This window comes from Drosophila sulfurigaster, chromosome 2R, assembly GCF_023558435.1.
Source record: "Drosophila sulfurigaster albostrigata strain 15112-1811.04 chromosome 2R, ASM2355843v2, whole genome shotgun sequence".
NCBI classification, from domain to species: domain Eukaryota; kingdom Metazoa; phylum Arthropoda; class Insecta; order Diptera; family Drosophilidae; genus Drosophila; species Drosophila sulfurigaster.
Genome location: NC_084882.1, coordinates 34,045,325 through 34,070,231, shown reverse-complemented (window position 1 = coordinate 34,070,231; position 24,907 = coordinate 34,045,325). Strand labels below are relative to the sequence as shown.

The 24,907-nt window shown below is 39.2% G+C and overlaps 3 protein-coding genes across 3 annotated transcripts in view; 2 read left to right on the top strand and 1 right to left on the bottom strand.

The window, feature by feature from the left end:
* Nucleotides 1–340: 340 nt before the first annotated feature.
* Nucleotides 341–5,515, top strand: LOC133835772 (uncharacterized). Its single transcript, XM_062265836.1, has 8 exons — nt 341–885; nt 2,782–3,150; nt 3,221–3,410; nt 3,531–3,768; nt 3,878–4,058; nt 4,116–4,329; nt 4,382–4,570; nt 4,627–5,515. The coding sequence occupies exons 1-8, from the start codon at nt 801–803 to the stop codon at nt 5,513–5,515; spliced, it is 2,355 nt and encodes a 784-aa protein (XP_062121820.1). The 5' UTR covers nt 341–800.
* Nucleotides 5,516–5,530: 15 nt separating this feature from the next.
* LOC133835776 (ubiquitin-like domain-containing CTD phosphatase 1) lies at nt 5,531–6,860 on the bottom strand. Its single transcript, XM_062265841.1, has 3 exons — nt 6,706–6,860; nt 6,460–6,636; nt 5,531–6,409 (listed from the first exon to the last, which is right to left on the bottom strand). The coding sequence occupies exons 2-3, from the start codon at nt 6,623–6,625 to the stop codon at nt 5,607–5,609; spliced, it is 969 nt and encodes a 322-aa protein (XP_062121825.1). The 5' UTR covers nt 6,626–6,636; nt 6,706–6,860; the 3' UTR covers nt 5,531–5,606.
* Nucleotides 6,861–7,483: 623 nt separating this feature from the next.
* LOC133835766 (serine-rich adhesin for platelets) overlaps nt 7,484–24,907 on the top strand; it is a 37,001-nt gene continuing 19,577 nt past the window's right edge. Inside the window, exon 1 of the mRNA XM_062265825.1 lies at nt 7,484–8,758. The gene's annotated coding sequence lies outside the window, so the exon portion shown is untranslated. The remainder of the gene's footprint in view (nt 8,759–24,907) is intronic.

The following is a 24,907-nucleotide window of genomic DNA, read 5'->3' as shown; positions in this document are numbered from 1 at the left end:
TTCGGTGGCATCTTCCCTCCCACTCTCCCTCTCTACCTGTACTCCCCGTCTCTTTCTCTCGCATTGCAGTTACACCCCAGCTGCGATCTAATCATCTAGTGAGCCGGCGACGTTGACATGAAATTTCTCATACGCTCGGTTAGCCGCGACGTCGACGCTCGATCAGCTTCGACTGCATATCAGCTCAGGTAGCTTAGCTTCTATGTGTGTGTGTATTGGTGTGTGTGTGTGTCTACCTGTGTGTGGCGACCTCAGCGTTAGTCTCAGCCTCAGCGGCAGTTGAAGCCGAAGCCTCAGCTATTTGCAAGTCGAAAGCGACGCTCGTCGGACGTGCGCGATCAAAAAACAAAACAAAAAAAGCCGCGTGTAAAGTGCATTTCGCTTAATTGAAAGTGTTATTTAAAAGAATAACTAGTGTAATAAATAAAAATGATAAAAGGTGTTTTGTCATCGCAGTTGTCGAGGCATTAAATTTAATTGGGCTAATTGACAAGTCAACTAAAGCCAGCTGACTGAAGTTCGACCTGCGGCCTCAATGCAAAATTTGCAGGCAATTCGAATTCCCATTACAAAACTCAAATTCAAATCTAAATTGAAATTGAAAGTGCCAGAGTGTTAAAGTGGGCCAAAAATAGGGAAACACATCCCAACGGAGCTGCATATCAATTCGGTCCGAAAATCAATTACAATAACAATTTGCAATGCAATAACAATAATAACAACTTTTGCCTAAAACGAAAGCATATCGAACAACATCAACAACAAATACAAAGCGAGGCGAGGAGAGAGGGGAAAAAACAATGCCGAAATCAGAATCAACAACGCAATGCCTGTGGAATTTAATATTCACAATAATATTATTGTTGCTGCAACAAAATGCAAATGGTAAGCAACGGTATTGGCCATTGGCTATTGGCCAACTTCTGCCCATCATTTGATATGTTTGCCAGCATCGCTCCCCATCTGAACTTCTGACTGCATTTCACTTGTTTTGTGTGCTTAACTAATTAGCTATAATATTGCATGAACATACACACTGACACACACAGGGTATATTTGCATACCCTGTAGAGGAAGGACAAGGCTAGCTCTGAGGTGTGGGAGCAAACTGTTTAAAGTTTGTTTCCCATGTTGAAACAGTCAAAACATAGACGCATTTAATTACGATCTGTAATGAGTAACTTGAGGTCAGGCAAAGGCAATTGCTTTAGATGATGCGCTGCAGCCATTAAATCATTTTGTATACCTTGTAAACTAAACATTTTTAAAGTGTAGTCCAGCTTGGCTTTATTTAATGTAGATTTCATGCTAAAACATAAATATGAAAAGCAAGTAATAAACAGAACTGTGCCTACTGATGTTGACTTTTAATTTAAATTGAAATTTTTCTTTATTTATATCTCCAAATATGAATAAACACAATAACTCTCAAATATAACTCTGTGATAATAAACTTTCTCCCTTATGTAAAGCATTAAATGTAGAGCTAGCGCCATCTAGCGCTCGCTGCTTTATACTCAATTTCTTCCTTTTAAAATCCTCTAAAATACTTTAAACACTTTAAAGTGAATTTATGTTGAAAACCAAATTAAATGTTCTCTAGTTTGCTTACAGGGTATTTCGTAGTTCATCACTCTAGTCTCGCACATTTAATAAATCATTTTTGCACTCGTAATTTGCATTGTATGGCAATGTTTTTGCGAGTCAAAGCCAAAACGACACAGATCAATTTACAACAGAGTGCTAGACACAAAGAGAAGTGTGTATAGAAGAGAGATACTAGAATATAGATAGAGAGCGCTATCTTTAAGTCACTATGAGAGCATGTCTGAGCACTCCAGCTGATAACTATTGTCTAGAAAATTACATAACTGTCGTGAGAGACGGAAGTTAGTCGCACTTGATTTAATTGTTCAATTACAGAAATATATTTACACTTAGGGGAATATTAAGATTAGCATCAGATAATAAAATACGTAAATTTCTAAAAAATATAGTATACATTCAAGTATTTATACATTTTAATAGATAATTATATAGAAAGATATATATCTTTATTTTATTGAGTCATATTTCTTCTAATGAAATGTTTTGAAATAGATAAAAACTTTTAGCTACGATCATTGTTAAAACAATGAATTTCTTGAAATTTATAAATACTTTTACAATAGATTTAACTATTTGTCGCTGCTTGATTGACAAATATAGTATTGTCAATCTATCAATGAATTCCTCTATTTCCATGAATAGTACTTTTGCCATAGTTTCAAGAATTTGCCGCAACTTTTTATAATATATACGATCGCATATGATCTCTTAATATACTAAATTTGATCAACGTTTTATCTTTCTTAAAATATCAGTCAATCTATCACGAATACTTTTGCCATAGTTTCAAGAATTTCCCGCAGCTTTTTATATTATATTCGATCGCATATGATCTCGCTGCTTGATATATATTATATTTGATCATCGTTCTATCTTTCTTCCCGCACTTGGATATACTACGATCGACGATCGCATATGATCATCTTTCTAAATAGCTGCCTAATTGCTTAGCTATGCATAGAAGTCGCGCATTATTCGCTTGGCTAATCAATATTATTTGCAACCTGCACAATTTGTGTACTTTTTCGCCGTGTTGTTCTCGCATTGAAATCAATATGCGCAAATCGAGGTATTGCTCAGATCATACTATACTATATAGACTTGGTTCCCAGTAATTCATGGAATTTGTTTGTGTGTGTTTCTCAGTCGCGTCAATCATTCTCAATCCCGCAGATGCTTTGCTGCTCAAGTGTCCGCTGCATCAGATGCAGCTACAGAAGATCGTGGGCTTCCGACCGCCACTGGAATACCTCAGCGAACGCAATCTGATCTATGCCACGCCCACTGCCAGCAACTTTAAGGATCGCGATCGACGCAGTGGCGACTATGGAAAGTCAACAACTGATCCGCCTGCAAGTTTGATTTGTTGGCGAAGCTGCAACGAGGATCCGGATTGCATTGCGTATGTGCATCTGCTGGACACGGATGAATGCTATGGCTACTCGTACTTTGAGCGCAACTCACGCTATCTGCCCATTGCGGATGAGTTGCCATTGATTGCCGATGGCGAGGCCATGTTCTACGAAAAGACCTGTCTGCATGGTGAGTCGATTTGAGATTCCCCGAATGCGGGATGTGGGCGTGTGTGCTAAAACCTTGAAATCTTTTGCAGTTCCCGAAGCGTGCAAAGGTCGCCTCTGGGCGCTGACCAAAATTCCGGGCAACAGTCTGGTGTTTCATGGCAGAAAGACAATTTCAACGTTGGTCACGCGTCGTGAGTGCGCCGAGAGATGTTTCTTTGAAACGCAATTCCGCTGCCTCTCCGCCTCGTTTGCGCCCTCGTATCGCAACAATCGTGAGCGGTAATTGACAGTTTCAGTTTTTGATTTCTAGCGAAAATTAATAGCCATTCGGTTATAAGCATATTTTAATGCTGAAAAATGTATCTGCTGAAAAATGTATCACTAACATTTCATTTGCAGGTTTCGCAATGAGGAACGCAGCGCCCCGCCACATGCCACATACGGGCGTTGCACGCTGAGCGACAAGGACAAGTCCATACAGCCGGACGCATTCCGGGCGGCGCCCTACGATGAGGAATACATGGAGAACCAGTGCCATGAGCGACCCGCCGAGAACGACAATTGCTCGTATGAATTGTATGCCAACAGCAGTTTCATCTACGCGGAAGCCAAATATTTGGGCCTAACCCAGAAAGAGGTGTGTTCCACAACAGCAACATCAGCAGCTTGTTGTTGTTGCGGTTGAGCAGTCAGACGATGCTAATCGATGATACATGATTGATGACCCTTTTTTTTCTGCCTTTCAGTGTCAGTCGCTTTGCACACACGAATCCAAATTCTATTGCCAGGGCATCTCCTTTTACTATGTGGATCAATTGACGCATTCCGAGTGTCTGCTGCACTCCGAGGACATCATTTCGCTGGGTCCACGCAGCTTGAAGTTGCGCGAGAATTCCGTTTACATGCGACGCGTCAAGTGTTTGGATGGTGAGTTAGCTTAGACACACAACAAGGAATATATCCTTTCTCTAATCCTTTTCACAGTGCAGGTCTTTTGCACACGCGATGAGATGAGCATACGCTACAAGCCAAAGGAGTCCTTCACGGGCAAAATGTACGCCAGCATGCACTCTAAGGATTGCCAGGTGACCGGATCGGGTAATGAGAGTTTGCTGCTCTCGCTTGAGATTGGCAGCGAGACCAGGGAGAATCGCTGTGGCGTGCTGCGTGCCTACGAAATGACGCAGACTTATCACAGGTGAGCAACGCTTCCTTTTAAGTGCTCTAAAAGTAATCCAACTGCTTTACAGAACCTTCATCTCTGCCTTGGTGGTCATTCAGCACAATGCCAATGTGCAAACGCAGGGCGATCGTCTCATCAAAGTGGGTTGCATCTTGAACAACGCCACGAGTCAAATGACTCGCGACAACAGCGCTGATGCCTCGGAGCAGGTGCCTAGCGCTATCGCTCTTGAATCCTCGCTAGAATACGCTGAGCAGTAAGAGGACTACACATTGCTATAAATCCTCCACTAATTGAAGTCCTTCTCTTCAGCATGCTACCTCAGGAGGGCATGGTGCACTATAACAGCAGTCAAGGCCCGCAGCCGCATCCACACATCTCGCTCCAAATCGTTGATCTCTCGCATCAGCATGAAACCAACGATGTGCGCATTGGCCAAAATCTGGAGCTACAAATTACGGCCGCCTACAGCATGGATCAATTGGAGCTGCAGTTGGCACCGTTGCCGGACTTTAGAGCCACTTCGTTGGTGGCCAAAGCGCAGGATAATCAAAACTATGTGCTGCTCATCGATGAACGCGGCTGTCCAACCGATGCGAGTGTTTTCCCAGAGCTGGAACGCGTGCGCAGCAAATCAAAGTCGATGCTGCGCGCTCGCTTTCATGCCTTCAAGTTCTCGGGCACTGCCAATGTGAATTTCGATGTGAAGATACGCTTCTGTGTGGAACGTTGTCCGCCTTCGAATTGCATGCATCTCACGCCCAAACATTGGCAACGTCGAAAGCGGCAGCTGGACGAACTTCGTGTACAGAATCCAGTTTATATATCAACTGTGATGGATGTGCCGAGGAATACAACGAACAATGCAGATGTTGTGCTGCCCTTGAACTACAATCTGCGTGTCCATGGTCCCGATCAGGCGAACAGCAATAGCTATTTGTATGGAGAGCGTGGCGTGCTGCTCATTGCCGGCATCGATGATCAGCTGCATCTGGATAACATCTGCATCAATCAGAGTCTGCTCATTGCGCTCTTCATACTCTGGTTGATCTGTCAGGTGGCGTTGCTCTTCGGCTGTGGCATGGTGTTGCAGCGTTATCGTCGCCTGGCCAAGCTGGAGGAGGAGCGACGACGATTGCACGAAGAGTATTTGGAGGCTAGACGCGTTCACTGGGCGGATCAGGGCGGTTACACGCTCTAGGATAGAATAACGTACTTACGAAGCGTTAAAAAATACATTTTAATTGAATAAAAATTAAGCGAATCTTACAAACAAGCGAGGAGAGATTTAGTTAAGAGCTCTTCTTGGGATCGTAGTGCTCCCACTTGCGATGATTGAGCTGGTTAAAGTCTTTACAGTAGAGTGCAATCTGGCGCAGATACTTGGACAACTTGAGCAGCTCCTTGTCACTATTGCGATTCAAGTGCGCCTGGCGAAATGGACGAATTTTGAGACCAGACTTGGGATTCATCATGAAATTGCGACGTATATCATCAAACATGATCGTATTCTTGGAACTATACTGTTTGTACAGTCCCCAGATAACGCCCAAGGGCTTCACATCCACCACACCACGATCTGGCACATGCACTGAGATCATTGCATTCGAGTCGAGGTAGAACATGATCTTGTAGTTTTCATTGGTAGTCACACCGAGCAGACGCATCTTCTCCTCAATCCAACGCATGCTGGTCGCCGACCAGATGACAATATCATAGTGCTCATAAGCGGAAGCAAGAAACTCGTGTAAGTACGGACGCATCAGCTCTGTGCCTTGCTCGGCCGGCGAGCGATGATCAAAGAGCGTGTAGTCGATATCCAGCACTAGCAAATGTTTTCCTTCGCGTGCCGGCGACAACTCAGCGATTTTGTAGTCTCGAACACGTCGCTGCACCTTCGCAAGATACACGGCTGAGTTTTCCACACTCTCCTCCCGCTCCTCGGCATCGTCAAAGTCATCGATGACCTCGCCAATGTCTTCGGGCAGACTGCAGGCATCCTCGATGTCCGCCTCCGTTGAGCCCACCATCATCAGCTTGAAATTGGGCTTGAGCTCCAGATTGCATAGCTTAATATTGTCAGCAGCGGGTTTGCCTGTAAAGTCCACAATTATGTTAATGTTTCACAATCAACATACAACTTACCTTTATGCTTTAGATTCAACAGCTTTTGGCGTTCCGGACGCACTTGTGTTTTTCGAAAGATTTCGTGACGCAGTACCTCGACGGTGTCCTGGTCGGTGAGGTCAGTCAGCGGATATTCTTTGCCACTCCATTTTACAATAACTACCATTTCCTTTATTTCAGTCATTTTTTTTAGAACTGCAGCAGGAAAAACAGTTTAAAAACAATGAACAAATTAAACAGTTAAACAAAGTCTGGTTTGCCTACTTGATTTCAGTTGCAGGTAACCGGTTTATTGCTTTTTATTTATTAAGTGCCGCAGTTGTATTAATCATAGTTTTTGTACAAAATTGTTGCGCGTCAGCAAAAATTCGTTTCGAATAGGTTTTGTATAAAATTTCTTTCGTCTCTGGCACCGGATGTGGCAGCAAGTTGAATTTTAAAATATACCAAAAGCTATATGTAAATTTCAAAACGGTCACACAACGTTTTAGCACAGTTGTTCATTGCGCTGAATCAGTAGTTCATTTAGTTCCCTTAACAACACTGCTGCACTGGCAATCGTTTTCAATGAACTGTTGAATGTGTTTGGAATTGTTTTTAATAACAACTGTTTGCAAACTATTATTAAACCTTCTGTTTAACATTGTTTTAGCAATATTTTTAGTTGCCATTGCTAGTATTTTGTTATATTCGTTGTTGGGTGTTCATTTAGTATTTTCCTGCTACAAAATCTTGGTCACTTCGTATTAATCAAATGCAACGATCACTTCGCGCTGAAAGTGATTTACCGTTTGCTCTCTGCGCTTTTTCGTTCGTTCTCCGACGCGCCGGCCAAAGTGAAAATTAAAAAGTTTAAAGTGTTTCAAAGAGTGTTTTCTTATTGTTAAGTAATTATTATTACTATACGTTAATAAGAAATCACTTATCTTACATCTAAAGCGCGGTTTCTTATTCATTTGTTCATTTCGTCGGCTCTCTCACCTGCGAGCCTCAGCAGCAACAACAATAAGTGCACGAAGCCACTTCTGCAGCTTGGATCATTCGTTCGTGTCTCGAAGCAGCGGCCGCCGCGCAGTCACGAAGATCGTCGTCGTCGCCGTCTTCGTCGTTTGAGCTTCCATTCAGTTGCGAGTGAAACGAGAAGAAGTGCAAACGTCTCAAGCGGAAAATCAAGTTGTATTTAACTTAGTTGCGAACTTCAAATAAGTGAAAGAGATAGATAATCAAAGAAGAAAAAACGCAACGCATGATTACAAAGTTGAATGAAGTTGATATTTGCAAGAAATCGAAATAAATCACAGATCTAAACAAGCCCCATACATGCGTGTTCCATGTATGTTTCTATGTATTGTATGTGAATATCAAATGCGAGAAATAATTTGCATAAAGCGTAGCTAAGAAGACGCGCTGTTTAATTTAACCCACTTTCTAAACGACAACAAAAACACCAAACAAACAAAATCGATAAGAAAAGAAAGAGAATCAACTCACTACGAAATCAATTAACAAGTAAATAATAATAGTAAAAAAAAAAAAGAATGTGCAAGTGATACTGATGAATTTGTTTACTACGTTTTTTTTTCCTACTCATAACGAATTCTAACTAAACGAAAACCGGCCCCTGCAATAACAACAACAACAACAACAATAGTTTTTAGCAAGAAAAAAAGTTGACTTAAAACGCATTGTAAACGATACCGAACAACGATATACCGGAACTCCCCCGCCCGTCCCCTCTCGATCTATCAGTGTGTCGCTGTCTCTGTCAGTCACCCAAAACCGCAGCAGCAGCGCAGCAACCGCGTCGTGTAAACTACACCAACAGCAGAGGCAGCAACAACAACAAAAGCAGCGCAGCCGCCGCAGCAGCAGAGGAATAGAGCAAACGCCTTTTGGATTCATTTCTGCAACTTCGAAACGAGTTAACGAGCTCCTAAACGCAATCTGAGAGCGTGTTCAATACAATTGGCCCCAGCAACAGCAGCAGGAACAACAACAACAACAACAACAAGTTGTTTGGCCAACTTTTGTGCAAAGTTCATGGAAACCAGTGAAAAGTTCTAAAAGCTTTTCAGCTGCAATTTCATAAGCACAACTCGCATTCTTTTAACGTACTTCGCCAGCCGGATTCGCATTACACCCAAACACACACTTACACACACATACTATTGCAAAACGTCTAGAATTTCTTGGATAATTATTACCCTCCTCCTCCTTCTCCTGCCTGTCACATTTCTGTGTCACTTGCTGACGCTGTGAAATTCTTTTTTTTTTTCAACAACATTTTCGTCTGCCGGTTTGCATAAACACCCAGCAGGTAAGTTATGGTATTTTTTTCAAATTTAATTAAACACGAATTGTGCTTAAGAAATTCGCATATAAAAAACTTTCTCAAATGCTTTGTAAGTGACGTGCACAGCAAAAAAAAAAAAAAAAAAAAAACAAGATAAAAAACAACTTAAAAATTGAGAACCTGTCAACGGAAATGAGCGAAACTGTTTATGTCATTTAATATTTTTGGCCAAAACAAAAATGCGAAATGTGAAATGAACATAAACATAATTTTGCTTATTTTTTGTGCGTTGAATAATTAAGTAAACCAAAGTAGTAATGGGGCCAAGATTAAAAACAACCTAAAGATAAGAAACTGCTTTCGAACGTATTTATTTTTATTTATTATGAAGTCGAAGACAAGGCAGAAAGTTGAGAATTCACTTTAGGTTTATAATTCATAATCGAATTCATAATTCAGAAATCAAAATGCAATGTGATTATAAATATATTTTGTTTGTTTCAATAATGAAATAAACGAAAATAATATTGAGGACTACACAATTGCTTTCAAGATTATGTTAATTTATTTTAATAAAATCAAAGACAATGAAGTCAGATGCAGTCAAAAAGACATTTAATGAATCTTTGCCATAATCACATTCAACTTGAACTGTTTATGTCTTAATATTTTTGACCAAACCAAAATGCAAAGTTAATATGCAATGAATAATTAAAAGAAACAATAAAGATATATTGAGGCTGCAAACTTGACAAGACAATAAATTGTTTTAAAGATTATCATAATTTATTTTAATAAAATCAAACACAGTCCAAAGAGCTGAAGATTGTAGTAAAAAAAAGACATTTATAAAGTTAGTTTAATGAACCTTTGCTGTAATCGCAGTCAAGTTTTCTTGGCTGCAAAGTTAAGGTCGTGTGCAGTTAGTTTGACCTCTTGAGGCCTTCGGCCCAACCCAACGTAACCATAGTAATCCACGAAGCTCGTGCTCGTAATTGATTATGAATGAAGCGTTGCAGCAGCAACAACAGCAACAACAACAGTTTTGGGAGCAACAACTGCAGACACAATGAGGAAAATTCCATTGAAAAGACGGCGCGGCGATCGCTGGAAAAGGCGTGTGCTTTTCCAAAAGAAATTGTCAATAAGCCGCATGGTGGAAAAAGTGCAAAAAAAAACAGCAATAAAAAAAACTTGTTTGCTGCCTACTCTGTACAAAAGCAAAAGGAGTTCGATTCAATCGATGCATCCATCGATGGGCAAATGATAGTTTGATGGTAGTTACATATATTAACTATTTGCTGGCGAGTTAACAACAAATAAATACATGCTCATATATAGATAGACGTGTAGAGACGCTTTCACAAAACTTGTTCACTGGCGAAAAAACACACACAAAGATTTGCATTTGGATTTCTTTTTCGATATGTCGAATGTTTTTGTTAAACATTTGTTTTTTCTTTAGACATACAAGGCATATATTTAAAACTGCATTTTGACACGAACTTTGTGAAATAAAGCCGCAATTGAAGTCGGTTAGGAGACCGACCAACAAAAAAAGTTACGCAGTAAAATAATTATGCACATTAAAGCACAGTCAAAACTTTTCACTTTTAAACATTTTTTTTCTTTTTCAAATCACGCACTTATTGTTGTGGTTGCTTTGCATTGTTTAAGTACTAAAATTGACTTAGTTTTGTTGTGTGTTTACATAACAACAACAACAATTGCTGCTGTCTGTCTGTGGTCAGGGATTGACTGGAAAAATCGCGCCCAGAAAACGCGCGCGTTTTTTCCATTTTCTGTTTTCATTCTACTGCGGTCAAGTTACATGCTGAGAGCTGATAAGAAGAATATGAGAAACGTGATTGATTGGCACTTAAACTAGAGCGTGTCTCTCGCTTGGATCTTATCTGTCCGGTCAGCGGACTGACATACATAAACAAGTAGCGAGTACTTTAGTACTCATAAGATGAACACACTCGTTTATTTGTGCTGCTTGTAAGTCGAGCAATTATTTCGTGCGGTTTTCTAACAAAGTTCAATTTCCTGTCTCGACACTTGTTGCTGCTGTTGTTGTTGTTGTGGCTTTGCAAATAACTCAAAACCAACAATGACCATTTCATTATTTATGCTGTAAATCATCTGCTTGTTGTACATTTCTTTTTTTTTTATATACATATATATCTTTTTTCACTTTTTTTTTCTTTCATTTTGCTGTTGCTTTTTGTGCGTCAAGTTTGCACGACAAGCCGCGGAGAAAGTTTTCTTTTTTTTCGTTGTGTGTTGTTTTTTCGCGAAAAGCAACAAAAATAAAATTAACGTTAAAATAAAAACAAAAAATCAAAAAATGCTAACAAAAGGCAAAATTCCAAAACGCAGCAAAACTGTTAAGTGCACAATGCAAACATGTGATTAATTTATATATATATATAAACCAATTTCAATATCGCTAAACAATAAATACATATGAAGAGGGGTTTATGTAAGCAAACACCTTTGCTCATTTTTATTATTATAACAAAGCGGCATTAAAATCGCATAACAATTAATAGTCCCGAAAAGACAATCAACACAACAAAAGGGGACTGCAAATTAATCAAAATATTTTAAGCCTTTTGCCCCATCAGCAGCAAATACTCATAAGTAGATAAATGGATAGTACATGCCATATAAAGTTGTAAACAAACTTAAAGAGAGAAAGAGAGACATTTGGCAGCCCACATAATCGTATGTTTAAAATTACTTAATTTATGCCACAAATGTGTCGCGTGAATCGTCAAAACAAGCGACACTTTCTATCGAACCGAACCAAACCGCACCTTGCTTGACTGTCTCGCGACTCTTACGCAAGCGTTTTTAAACGCATGCAAAACGCGTGCGGGCATTTTTAACAAAAAAAAACAACACCCGCTGATGCGTTGGTCTGTTACATCAACTTCGACTACAGCTCCAACCCTCAGCTCAATGCTGAGACGAGGTCAAAGCGGGGGCCTGCACTCAATTATGCAGCGACTGATAATTGAAGTAAACTCCCCAGCCACACCCAAAAATAGCCGAAATTGAAATGAAAAGCGGGGCGCTGACTACAAATCAATATGAAATTGTAAATAATTGAGGCAGCCTGTTGTTGACCCTCATTATTATTGGGGCTTCTCTTATCAGTCGAAGAGAAATTTATGCGACTACTGCAACTACTTTTAATACCCGCTACTGATAGGGGAGAAGGGTATAATAACATTGTAGAAAATGTATGTGACAAGCTTTGGTATATTTTCTAGAGTATGGTATATTTCAAATGCGGTAATGTACCTATATACCAAATATAAGTTTTGGTATTTTAATTTGGTATATTTTGTTCGATAATTCAATTTTGCGATGGATTGCGGGCTTTATTCTTGATCAACGTCAACAGCCTAGATTGCATTGGCTGACAATTTGGTATATTTTGCACTTTATAGTATATTTTGAATATAGCACTATAGTACAAAATATAGATGTCGGTATATTTCAGTATTTTGTTCGTTTGTCTGTTGCTGTTAGTTGCGTTGGATAACGATCTGGTATATTTTGCATTCTATAGTATTTTTTTAATGTAGTACTATAATATCAAATATAGCTGTCGGTATATTTCAGTATTTTGTTTGTCTGTCTGTTGCTGTTAGTTGCGTTAGATAACACTCTGGTATATTTTGTACTCTATGGTATATTTTTAATGTAATACCATAGTACAAAATATAGATATCGAAAAATGTTAGTATTTATATATTTAGTATTATATATTTTTAAACTTCTACCGCACTGTTTGGTTGAAAATAGGTAGCGGGTATCTCACAGTCGAGCTACTGTAACTTTCTTACTTCTTCCAATTGGGGAAAACTCTCAAGTGCATCGAATCCCACTCACATAAAAATACTCAAAAATACACAAGATCTATGTATATCGAGGCGACCCCAAAAAAAATATTTCAGTTTCGTTGCTATTTTTGGACATAGCTCGCACACTTGAAAGATTTTCGAGTAGCAGAACAAATAATTTGAGGGGCAGAAGAAGAATTGCTTGTCTCTTTAATTAGTTGAACAATTTCTCATAGTTAATGTGCTGGCAGATTGGGGCACAAACTATTTTAATGAAAACTCTAAAAATGATCAGTGAAAATTGATTTAGATCTGCGTGCATAAATGCATGTATGAATGTATGTATCTGTAGCTCGATTGGATATGTATCTGCATCTTTAGTTGGGTGTATCGCATCGTGTGTTAATGTTAATTCAATTATATTCAGTAAAAGTTGATTTTTTTGTTTATATTTTTACGTTTTTCGGCTTGAATGAGAAAATGCACAGGCAACAAGGCATCGGAAGAAAAGTGAAAAATGAAAGCGTTCTTAATTGCAAGCGTCGGCGACGGGGCATTGTAAAATAATTTCTGTTGTTTTCTTCACGTTTTTCCATTTATTTACAATACTTGCCACAATACAACGGAATGTGTGTGCATGAAATTTAATATTAAACAACAGACAGACAGACAGACAAAAAAGTATCTCACAATCAAATCGAATTTGGAGTCATACTTACTTACGACTTTTGCGCAGGCGCAGCGCCAAACACGCCAGTCAGAGTTACAGATACATTTACAGATACAGATACAATTGTAGCTGAATCTGTGATTGCATCTTTCACTGTTGGCAACACTTTCGAGAGAGCGAGCCGTCAGACAATTTCTAATGTGCATTGAATATAATTGAAAAGCAAAGTGTGGCAAACAAAAGCAGTCGGCAGTCGACTGACTTGATGGAGGCAACATAAATTGAATTATAATTTCAATTATGAACCGTTAAAAGCGGAAGAAAAGCCGCTGCCGTTGCCATATTGCCACAAACGTCGAGTCTGTGGCAGAGTCAGGCACTACAATGAGCCTATTGAGAAAGGCCAAGCTGCGTCACACACACACACATTGAACTGTAAATGAGGTTAGAGCAATGCAGATAGATATATGCACACAGCCTAAAGATACAGATACAATCTAGCATGTCAATCAACAGAAGAACAGTAAATGGCTTCTAACGCTGCCTCAAGACAACTTGAAAATGCCTGACGATCAACATCAAAATTGTAGTCAAGCTATCAGAGATTCAAACGCCTTTGGGTCAACAAAAAATCTTCTCGATCTTGGCTCGCTTTAATGACTGCCTAATGGCCCTCTGACGCCACAGCATTTGGGTCAACGAAACGATGTCGATGTGGATCGATGTACCAATAAATGTCATAAATACACACACATATATTTATGTGAAATATCGTTGTTTTGTTCCATAGTGAAGCAACAACAATAACAACAGAAAACACTTTCATGCGAGTCTTGGCCACTTACGTAAAGTTTATTGCCTGCACTTTGGTGCATAAAGCACCCAAACCCAAATGCTTTACTGCTTTACTGCTGCATGTGTTGTGCTGCTTATTGTCTTGCTTCGTTAACCCTATGAAATCACTTTCAATTTTGATACCCTGTAATGTGCTGTCAGCTCAGCTTAGTGAGTCAATAAAAGTGAATCATAAGCCCAAGTAAGAGAAACTTTTCCTTTACGGAAAATTATCAATTTAGCATACTCTCTTTTTCTCTGTTAATTCAATTAAGTTGAGATCACTTCGCTGCAGGGTATTTCATTGTTGTGTAAGCTGCTTTGGCGTACTTTGTTTCATATTTAGCTACTAAGTGATAAATTTATTTTGATACCTACTATCAATAGGGTAAAAGGGTATTATGTAGCTTTGGTATATTTCATATATGGTATATTCAAAGTATATTAGTACATCGATATACCAAATATAACATTTGGTATTTTTCATCGATATAACAGTATTTGCAATGATCACCTTTTATTGAAAATTTATAGCGGAATGTGGTATATTTTGTACTTCATGGTATATTGCTCTTGTAGAAGTATATTGATATACCGAATATAATTTGTAGTATTTTTATCGATAATACCGCTTTTGCAATAATTACTTATTTTTTTTAATAGATGGCGGTATATGGTACATTTTGTACTTTATGGTATATTTCACATGAAGTAGTATATTTAAATACCAAATATAATTTAGGTATATCTGATCAAAAATACAGCTTTTGCTATGCAGACCTCTTTTTGATAATGGATAGCGGGTATCTTACAGTCAAGCACACTCGACTATAGCCCTCTTTCTTATTGTTGCTAGCGTTGGCTAATTGCCCAATCACTTTGAGCCTGGCTGACAAATGACAACTCAGCGGGGCCAAACTCTGTGCGCATTTGGTCTGGTATTTACGAAAAGTATATACTATATACTCGTACAATATTATATAGCGCGTAACCTTGAATTGTGGTCTTGGGGTCTGCATGATTTCATCGCTTGTTTCACACGTCGAACGATTTGAAACTTGTCCCCAACTTGCTCATTATAATTTTCGCCACAATCTCGATGACTCCTCAACTGGTTTCTATCGCACTCTCTGCCTGTCTATGGTATCATTCTATCTCTCTCCCTGTTTGTCAATTGATTTTTCCCTAGAATTTCAATCAATCAGGCTAATAAACAATGACAACCTGCAGGGTATTGGTAAATTGACTTGCAAACCAATTCGATTGGAGTCGGAGAGTCGTGTGGCGATTTTCTAATTGAATTCATTTTTGCACTTGTTGCAATTTTATTCGCATTATTGGCAAAACAATGAGCCGCATTGATTATTAACTCATTGAAGCGTGAACCAACAGCAACAACGATGTTGCCCAGTTGCCAGTTTCCTAGACGTTGGTTGGCCAAGTTGGTCAGATGATACAGTTCCGGCTGTGTCTTGTGCTGTGTTGTGTTGTGTGCGGTGAACGGCTTGTGCGCTTTTAGACCCAATAATAATGGCCAATAATTACAAGCCACGATTTTGCAAAGCCGACAAAAGAGCGCAACAAAACAACGCTAGAAAGATAGAGGGACAAACCGATGTGGACGGACAACATAAATAAATTCGCTCAATCAAAAAGAAAAACAACGCTGATTGCCAGCATTGGCTTTTGTTTGCCTCTATTGTTGCTGTTGCTGTTGCTGTTGCGGTTGCCGCCAACGCTGCACGCTGTTTGCTGTTGTTTGTTGCTTGCCCCTTGCTTGCCGCAATGCAATTTATAGACATGTGTAAATCCTTCATAGTCACGTTCCTTTCGCCTCTCTAAGTATAATTTTACAACGATGCATGATTTAGTCGCTCCTTTCGAATCGATCGAGTGCCATGATTCATGTGCAGCACGTGCAGCAAATGCGACTTGCAACTCAATGGCGCCGCTTTCTAAAATTAACCAACATCATTCTAAACAAATTCGCTTTAGGCCCGGCTTGTTGCAGCAAGTGAAAACCATTTGAAAGTGGCCCAAGTGTGTGTGTGGGCAGCAAGAGATTGTGTAATCTCAGTCGGCGCAACGTGATTTGCCACGCCCCCCTCTGCCTTGCAGGCTTATATTCGTCAGATACAAATGTCACTTTGCCGCAGCACTGTGAAAAATCTCATCGAATGCAATTGGAAACGAGATTGAGCTACTTGAGCCCTTTTCCGCTGAGTCAGCCGGCAGCTGAAGTCAGCCGGTTCCGTATTGCGATTGCATGACATGACCAATGCCCACATCGGATTGGAAGTCAGACTATTGGTTTTTCTCACAAGCTGCCAAAGTCAATTATGAAAGAAGCAGAAACAAAATAAAACAAGTAAGAAAGCTACAGGCGAGTGTGCTTGACTGTGAAATATCTGCAATCCGTTTTAAATATGAGCAAAACAGAGCGGTTTCATTCTTAAAATACACCTATAATATATATAAGATATACTAAAGGTTATATTTAGTATATTTATATACCAAATATAGTCGTTGATATATTTTAGTATTTAATGGTGTTCAAATTTAGTATATTTTAAGAATAATTCCGTAATGTTTTGCTCTTTATATATTATATTTGGTATAATACTATATTAATATACCAAATAGAGCCATTCGTATATTTTAGTATTTTTGCTGTTTCAATTTGGTAGTTTTAAGATTAACAGCTCACTGTTTTGGTGGTTGTATTTTTCGGTATATTTGGTATATTTTAATTGTAAAATGAACCGAAATGATATTCCGCAAAAATAAAATAATATACCAATGACTCTATTTGGTATTTTGGTATTATAGAGATCAAAATATACCAGAATATATAAAATATATATACTTTATTGGATCGGAAATACTTCTTTCTGCCTGTTACACTTATATTTCCTTCAACCACAAAGTTATAATACCCCTCTACCCTATGAGTAGCGACTATAACAACAAAAATAGCAAAGGCAAATCTCTGTGTGTGGATTGTCGATTGTAGATTGAGTCAGTCTGAGGCCGGTTTGCGCAACAATTAAGCACAATTACAATTTTGTGCAATTAAATATTGGAAACTGGTTTGTTTGGCCAACGCACAGACTTCCGCAACGAATATATTTGAATAGGCGAATAGATGGGAACACAAGGCGCAAATGTTTCTTATAAACTCAACATGCATATGATTATGAAAAATGTTGGCTTCCGTTTGTGCCACACAACTTGTAGCGTAGCAAATTCGATTAGTGTGTTGCAAGAGCTTGAAAAATCGTTGATTAACTATGTAATTTAATTAAGTTACCAAATTAAATTTAACGGCAAATGCAATCGCAAGCGGATTTGTTGCAATTAGTGTAAAATGTAATTGATACACTTATATGCCAAATGCAGACAAATTATTATGCAATTGTCGCTCACTCACAACTTATATATCTAAACTATGTATTGCGACCATTAAAAGTACTTTGTAACAGTTTCGCTTTTAATTATCGCCAAAGCATCTCGTCGATGTCTGTCTCGATGTCTCGCATTTTCGTCGTAACACTGAATGTCGCTTAATGCCATAAGCCGATTTTGGTGTTTTTTCTTTTTTCGACTCGAAACTTCCTGCTCATTATTATGAAAATATTATGAGTACACGAGACAGACAGACTGACTGGCTGTCCATTATGCCAAGCACCAATCTGTTGCTGTTGCTGTTGAATGCCAAATTTTGCAGCAGCTAAAATGTATCTCGCAGATACATTTTGCGTGCTGCGTGCTACGTGCTACGCGCTTTCCGCATTACAGGCGCTCAGTCATCAAATCGCTTCCACGCTCCCAGGCAACGATGAACAACGACCCCTCAACAACAACAACGGTCGACGTTCTTGCCTCTTGTGTTGTGTTGTGTTGCATCTGCAACATGGCTGCGTATCTATTACGTGGCGTTCACTTATGCAGATCAGCCTAGCACTTGAATGTTTTCAATTGCTGAGATGCGTGAGGCAGCAACAGCAACAGCAGCAACATGTGCATCATCTCACGGATGCTTCGCAGCATACTTATTATAATAATTTTCGTAATGCCTGCGCCTTCCGCGTTTATTACACTTTAATGCTCTTGCCCTCTAATGGGCCATGGCTCTACGCTGCTCTTATCAGCCAGCCAGCCAGCAGGCTATCGAATGTAATTATGCACTTAAAGAACGAACTAGCCACCAACTTGGTTGGCGCCGCAAGGGGGCAGCGATCATGTTAATGACTTTTGGCTGCGACTCGCATCGCTTGATTGATTTGTTTTGCTGTTGTTGTTTATGCAGAGAGTGTTGCATGCGTGCCTTGAGTTGTGTTGTGTGTTGTGTGTGTTCCCACTGCCAAAAGGCCAAGCTAGCGATATTATTTCTGCTGTGGCAGACATGCAAGCAAATAAACAATGCATATTCAAGGGGAAGGCTGCTTCAACAAAAGGTCATCTCTGCACATATGTGGAATTTCACAAGCCCATTATAAACATCGCACATGCATCATCATAACGATCTCTCTCGATGCTCAAATTCAAATGTTTTTCGCAACGGTGTTTTCTTTTCTTGCCAAACAATAAATGTTTTATGCCGCGCTCTTGACCGGTTTGTACAGCTAAAGCTAAGCTAATGTCCAAGACGAGCTCAGATCACATTTTGCTGTGTTGCCGGCTACAACAACGGGGCATTTTGCAATGGGAGACGAGGTCAAGGGGCGCCCACAAATCTATAAACAAAAATGCTTGTATCTCGCTCAACAAAAATGGAAAATATAGACAAGAGACCGCAGTCTTTGCCTCTGGCTAATAATATTATCATAATGCGGCTGTTTGCATGTGAGTTTGTTTTTTTGTGTTTTTGCGTTTGCCAAGGCTAAGGTCGGACTCATAGACGAATGACGTGGGCGCTGTTAATTCAATGTTAAACGCATGTTAAGCCAATGTTAAGCACGCACTTGTGGTGAAAGCCATGGCAATGAACGCGATCGCAATGATGTACCATAATTGTGTAACAACACACAAAGCCCATCAAAAGGGAGTTCGATGTGCGCTAAGTTTAATGATGAAAATTGTGGAAAATCATTGTGCATTCAATAAGTAACAATAGTACAAGCTTAAAGAGAAATTATTAAAGGTAATAACATAGCTAAACATTTCCGCAGTTTAGCGCACAAAGATTTGCCATCTTAATTCAAATGCCAATTCAAATTCTTCTGGTTTGCAAATTGTCTTGCAGGATGCTGTCAATCACAATTAAGGGCGCACTTTTCCGGCTAGTTTTGCACACAAGGTGACATCACTTTCCCATTACCCATTATGCAATTGTCTCCTAGCTGCAATTCTAACTGTTGCCGCTGCAAACGGAACTGATCACTTAAGTGGAGACGCAAGGGGAACTAATAATAAACACAAGGGGTGCATGAGCACACGCGCAGATGCAGCCATAGATACAGATACAGATATAGATACATTTACAGATACAAATGCATAATGATATAGGTCTAATTATATATATAAGTAAAATGGTTTCATTCACGGCTCGAGCTGCTGTTTTGGGAAGTGCATAAATGAGGAAGTCGCTGTGGCATGCCAGAGGGAAGGCAGCTCTACCCCACCCCGTCCCCTCATAGCACTCTCTCTCCCTGTCTCTGCATTCTTCGTCGGCTAGAAAATGAAAATGCATTTCCATGCTGGCGGCAATGAACATTTTCACTCAACAAAAGCGCTTTGATTAGGCGGGCGTGTTAAAATTGGGGGAATGCTGCTGTTGCAGTTGCTTGCCACATGTTTAACGGTACGTCTCTGGGTTGATTTGATTTATGTGACAGCCACAACAACACAGGCAACAACAACAACTCAATTTGGCAGTGTCATAAAGCACAGAAAATTCCACACACAGAGAGAAATAAACTTAACCTTTTATCTGGCCAAAGCATTAATTTAATTTCAACAAAAATATTATATGGCATATCTTTATTTTCTCGAGTTTCTTGAGTGCCCTCTCCCTGTGTCTCTCCCACCGCCCCCTCAACGCTCGTCATGCTTGGCTGCCAATGAAACTGAAACATAACGCTACTTTTGCTTTTTTTTATGTGCAGGCGCGTAATTAAGTTGCGAGCTGCCAAGCTGAGTCTCAGATGAGGTGGCCAGCTTCAGCTTCAGGTAGTACTTGTATCTGCCCCTTGCAATCTACATAGCTATGTTAACTATGCCATTGCCACGCACAGTGAGCGTAACAAGTATACGTACAGCTGTTGTCAACGTTAGACAAACATTATACCATCTTGCAGTGTTTTATAATAATCGCAACGAGTGTTGCAATGCTTTGTTGCTTTGTCATCTGTCAAAATGTATCTTTATCTTCGAGGGAATATTTGCTAATTCTCTTTAATATAGTTCGGAAAAGTGCATCTAATTTATTTTAAATGTTGTTGAAAAGTTGACAGCAAAGTAGCTCTTCATAAACTAAACTTCATCTAATTTTAACATCTCCGATCAATCTTTTGTTAAGAAAATCTATATCGTAAAGTTCCCCAAAATATTTCTAACATCTTACAGTGTTTTATAATAATCGCAATGAGTTTTGCAATGCTTTGTTATTTGTCAAAATGTATCTTTATATTCGGAAAATATTTGCAATTCTCTTTATAACTCATTTTAGCTCTTAAAAGTGCATCTAATTTATTTTAAATGTTGTTGAAAAGTTGACAGCAAAGTAGCTCTTCATAAACTAAGTTTTGTGCAACTTCTTGATCAAGCAAAGCAGCTGTCAGTTTTCCTCTTTCTCCGATTAATCTTTTGTCATCTGTCAAAATGTATCTTTATCTTCGAGGAAATATTTGCTAATTTTCTTTACTACAGAGCAGTCTCTTAGCTATTGAAAAGTGCATCTAATTTATTTAAAATGTTAAAAACTTAGCAACAGATTAGCTCTTCATAAACTAAACTTCATCTTAGTTTTATGCAACTTCTTGATCAAGCAAAGCAGCTGTCAGTTTTCCTCTTTCTCCGATCAATCTTTTGCTTAAGCTCTCTCACAAAATTTCCCTGCTTATCGCTACATCAATATCGTAAAGTTGCCCAAAAATATATTGCTAACAAGACAGCTCATGTGGTGAATGCCTTTCTAGCTGTCAAATTTTATTATTTATAGATCGCAGAATGCTGCTGAAATTTAATTAATTAGTTATGGACTTCTACTGCCTCTCATTCTCTCAATCGTTCTCCATCTTCTGTGTAATTCTATTCTATTTATCGTAACTGAAAAGCATTTGCCATGCTGGGCTACCACATTTGATAATCACGACTCGCAGCTCAGCTCAGTTCGTTCAACTTTCGATCAATAATGGTTCTATGAGCATTTGATATTTGGTCATGGCTTTTCATGCTTTGCTGAGAAAGAGAGAGAAGCTTTCGTCTTTGATTATTTATATTATGCTCATGGATTGCTGCTAATTAAGTACAACAAAACTCTTTCAATTTGCCGAGCTTTGAAATGCAAATAAGCAGCTTGAATTTGGCTCGCATTTCGTCGTGAAGGGAAGTTCTTTGTTTAGGCTCAACAAACAGAGATGAGACGTCATCCGTTGGTAGATTTGTTGTTTGTTGTTGGCCTACACCGCTGGCCATTGCAATAAGGCAAGTATTTTGCAACCGGTCAAGGTGAAAGTTGCAACACCTGCCCGAAGCATGCAACTGCAAAAAGCAAAGCTGTCCATTTGGTTTTTGACAAATTAATTGTGCAGCTAAATAGCAATTTGTAGCGCCGACTACAAGCAGTTTGTGTGTGCGCGCAATTAAGTTGCGTTTTAGCCGTAACTTTGTGAGTTATCAACAGAAATTAATGCATAAATTAAGAAGCGTTGCGCTCAAGTGGAAATGCAAATGGAAATGCCCCCTTCGTTTGCTGTTGTTGTTGTCGTTGTTGCTGATGCGAAGGCGAGGCAATGTCAATGCTTGAGCAAATTAACTTGAGCTTCATTTGCAGTGACATTTGCTGCAAATCAACGGCGGGTTGACATACCCCAATGCACCATGCGCCATACATGTTGCAAGTGGCAGGCAGCGTCAAGCGATCGTAGCTACCAAGCGTTTTCTGCTCCATTGAAGCATTCAATTGAGGAGCGACTGCGTCTCCGACTTCAACTTCAACTCGGACGCGGACTCGACTCTTGGGCGTAGACATGCTACAAAAAGCAAATGATGCCACTCAACTCGTTTTTTTTTTGTTTTGTTATTGTAGAAAGTTGCAGTCTCTCTCTCTCTGTGTGTGCAACGTGGCTGATCGAGTGTCTGCATTTCGAATGCTGCTGCTTGCATTGGCCAGCTTCAGTTCAGTTAACGGTTAGAAAAGAACGGCATTAGCCATGGCATAAGCATAAGCAACAAAGTCATTTGGGCTTTTGGGGGATTGTGTCATTGACTGCGCATAAATAACCAATCATAAAAGCCTCTCTTCATAATGTACGCATTAGAAGTGCTTAACCGGTTTCTCACTAGCTTGCCACCACAGCCCATTGATGTCAACTACAGTTACAGCTCAAATAACCAGAAGAAGAAGAAGCTGCGAGTTGCGAGTGTAAAGAATTTCTTAAGCTATTGGCTATGAAAATTATGTCAAATTTATAAGCTTAAAGACAGCCATAGAATTTGATGCATACCAAAGCGGAGGCTGATGATAACAGCGAGTGTTAACAGTATTTTAATTTACAGTGAATTTTAAATCAAGAATGTGATAATGATGAACGAGTATATAAGCTGATAGGAATTCTAAGCTCAGCTAGCAAAATGTCAAGGCCTTTGACAGTGATAAGAAAGTTTTCTCAAGCATAAGTAAATAGTTGACAACATTTCTTCGAAGATAACAATAGAGTGACAATAGTTTCCCCATTAATTAGCAGTCAAATTTCAGTTTATTGAACTCGATTGCAGTTGTAAGTCTTGGATTATGTCAGCTTTATTAGCTAAAGTCTGCAAATTGAACTATTTATTAACATTTGTGACAACGGACTGTTAAGTAACAGCTGTTAATTTTCTGTCTTTAAATTGACTTCAATTTAATGTTAATTTGACACATTTTGCTGAAATTATTTGGAAATTTATCAGCTTAAAGACAAAGATGCATAGCTTATAGCAATTACTACTTTTCACAGATTACTGTTAGTCATTTCTGTTTGCAACTCTGTTAAGTTGTTGAAGCGCTAATAGGACAGTCGGAAAAGTTCTTGGCACATAATCTAATCAATTTTGCAGCCACTTGTTGTTGCCAGCAGCAACAAGACGAGGCGTTGGCCTGCTGCTTGGCAATGCATCTGCAACCCAATCATCATCTTCATCAACACAGCAACTACATCAACAACTGGCAACGTTGTCGTTGTCGTTGTCGTCGTCTGTTGTCTGTTGTCTTTGCCCATGCCAAACGAATGACAACTTGCAAAATGACTCGAGGTCTGGCTGCATAATTTATGCAGATGGAGATGCAGTTGCTGCTGCTGTTGTGGCAGTTGTTGCATGTAGTGGCAGCCAGTTTTGAGTGAAGCGACGCATCGACCACTTGCCAGACAAGCTGGAAAACTGACATGTAAACTGGCAACTGGCGGCATTTAGAGTTGGCTATTAAGGCGAACGCCCATGCATATTCAGTGCCATAATCCCAACGGTATTTTAATGCCAAATGCTTACTCACTTCAATGCTGTAGTAGACAAGACACAAAACCCGTTTTTCCGGTAATGACCTTCAGTGTTTGCTTTATTATCATCACTTCCCCCCCCCCCACACACACACACTTCTTTTTAGCACAGCGGATGCTCTGGGGTTCACTTACTCCCATTTACCCATTTCGAGCTGTTTGAATTTCTGCTGAGCAGACTTCCTGAACATGCAATGCCAGCTACGAGTATAACGATTTAAATTGTTATTCTTGTAGATTCAAATCAAGCCCAGTTCTCTAACCGAAAAAAAGAAAACAACAAACGCACATTGAAGTCAAAGCCAAGCCACAAAGGCAATTTCAATAGCAGCCAACAACGATGAATTACAAAGCACCCCCTTCAGGGCCATTAACTGTACACGATAGCCATAGAAAATGGCCAAAACAATTAATTACATATGACTGATTCCGATACCACATCCAAATCCAGTTCTTAGCAAGTTCTCTTCTCTTCTCTCGCTTGAAAGCAGCCCACACTCGACTACGCTTCAGCTGTGGTTGCTGCTGCTGTCACTCTTGATGCTAATGATCAAATCCAACAGCCGACCAAATGGAATTTCTGTTAATTAAACAGTTGTCAGCAAGAGTAACAACAACTTCACAACCCGACCTCTTGGCTAACCTGTTAACTGATCTGATTTATCTGCGATTTCTGACTGCGCTTTCAATGCTCTTGCAGCTTGCTAACACTTTAAATTACGAAAGGAGTGCGAAACTGCAATTGATTCGTTGAAATGGAAAATAATAAAATTCGATTTTATAGCTTAGATTTTAAGAAAGTATAGAAACAAGTTGAGACAGCTTTAATAAAAGTTTCTTTAAAGGCAAATTGCGTTTAAAGTTATTTAAATTTATCTATCAAGGAATTCATAGTTTAGGACTTCTAAAAAATTGGTTGAGATCACATTATAAAACTTAAAAATTATTCCAAAAATAGTCGCTTTCGGGTCTCCATTACTTTAGTTGATAATATAGTATATTTTTTATATGTGGTATATCATAAATGTGATAATATCGTTATACCAAATACAGCTTTTAGTATATTTGAATAGTTTTATGTATATTTCAAAGAAAATACTGATCTTTTTCATTG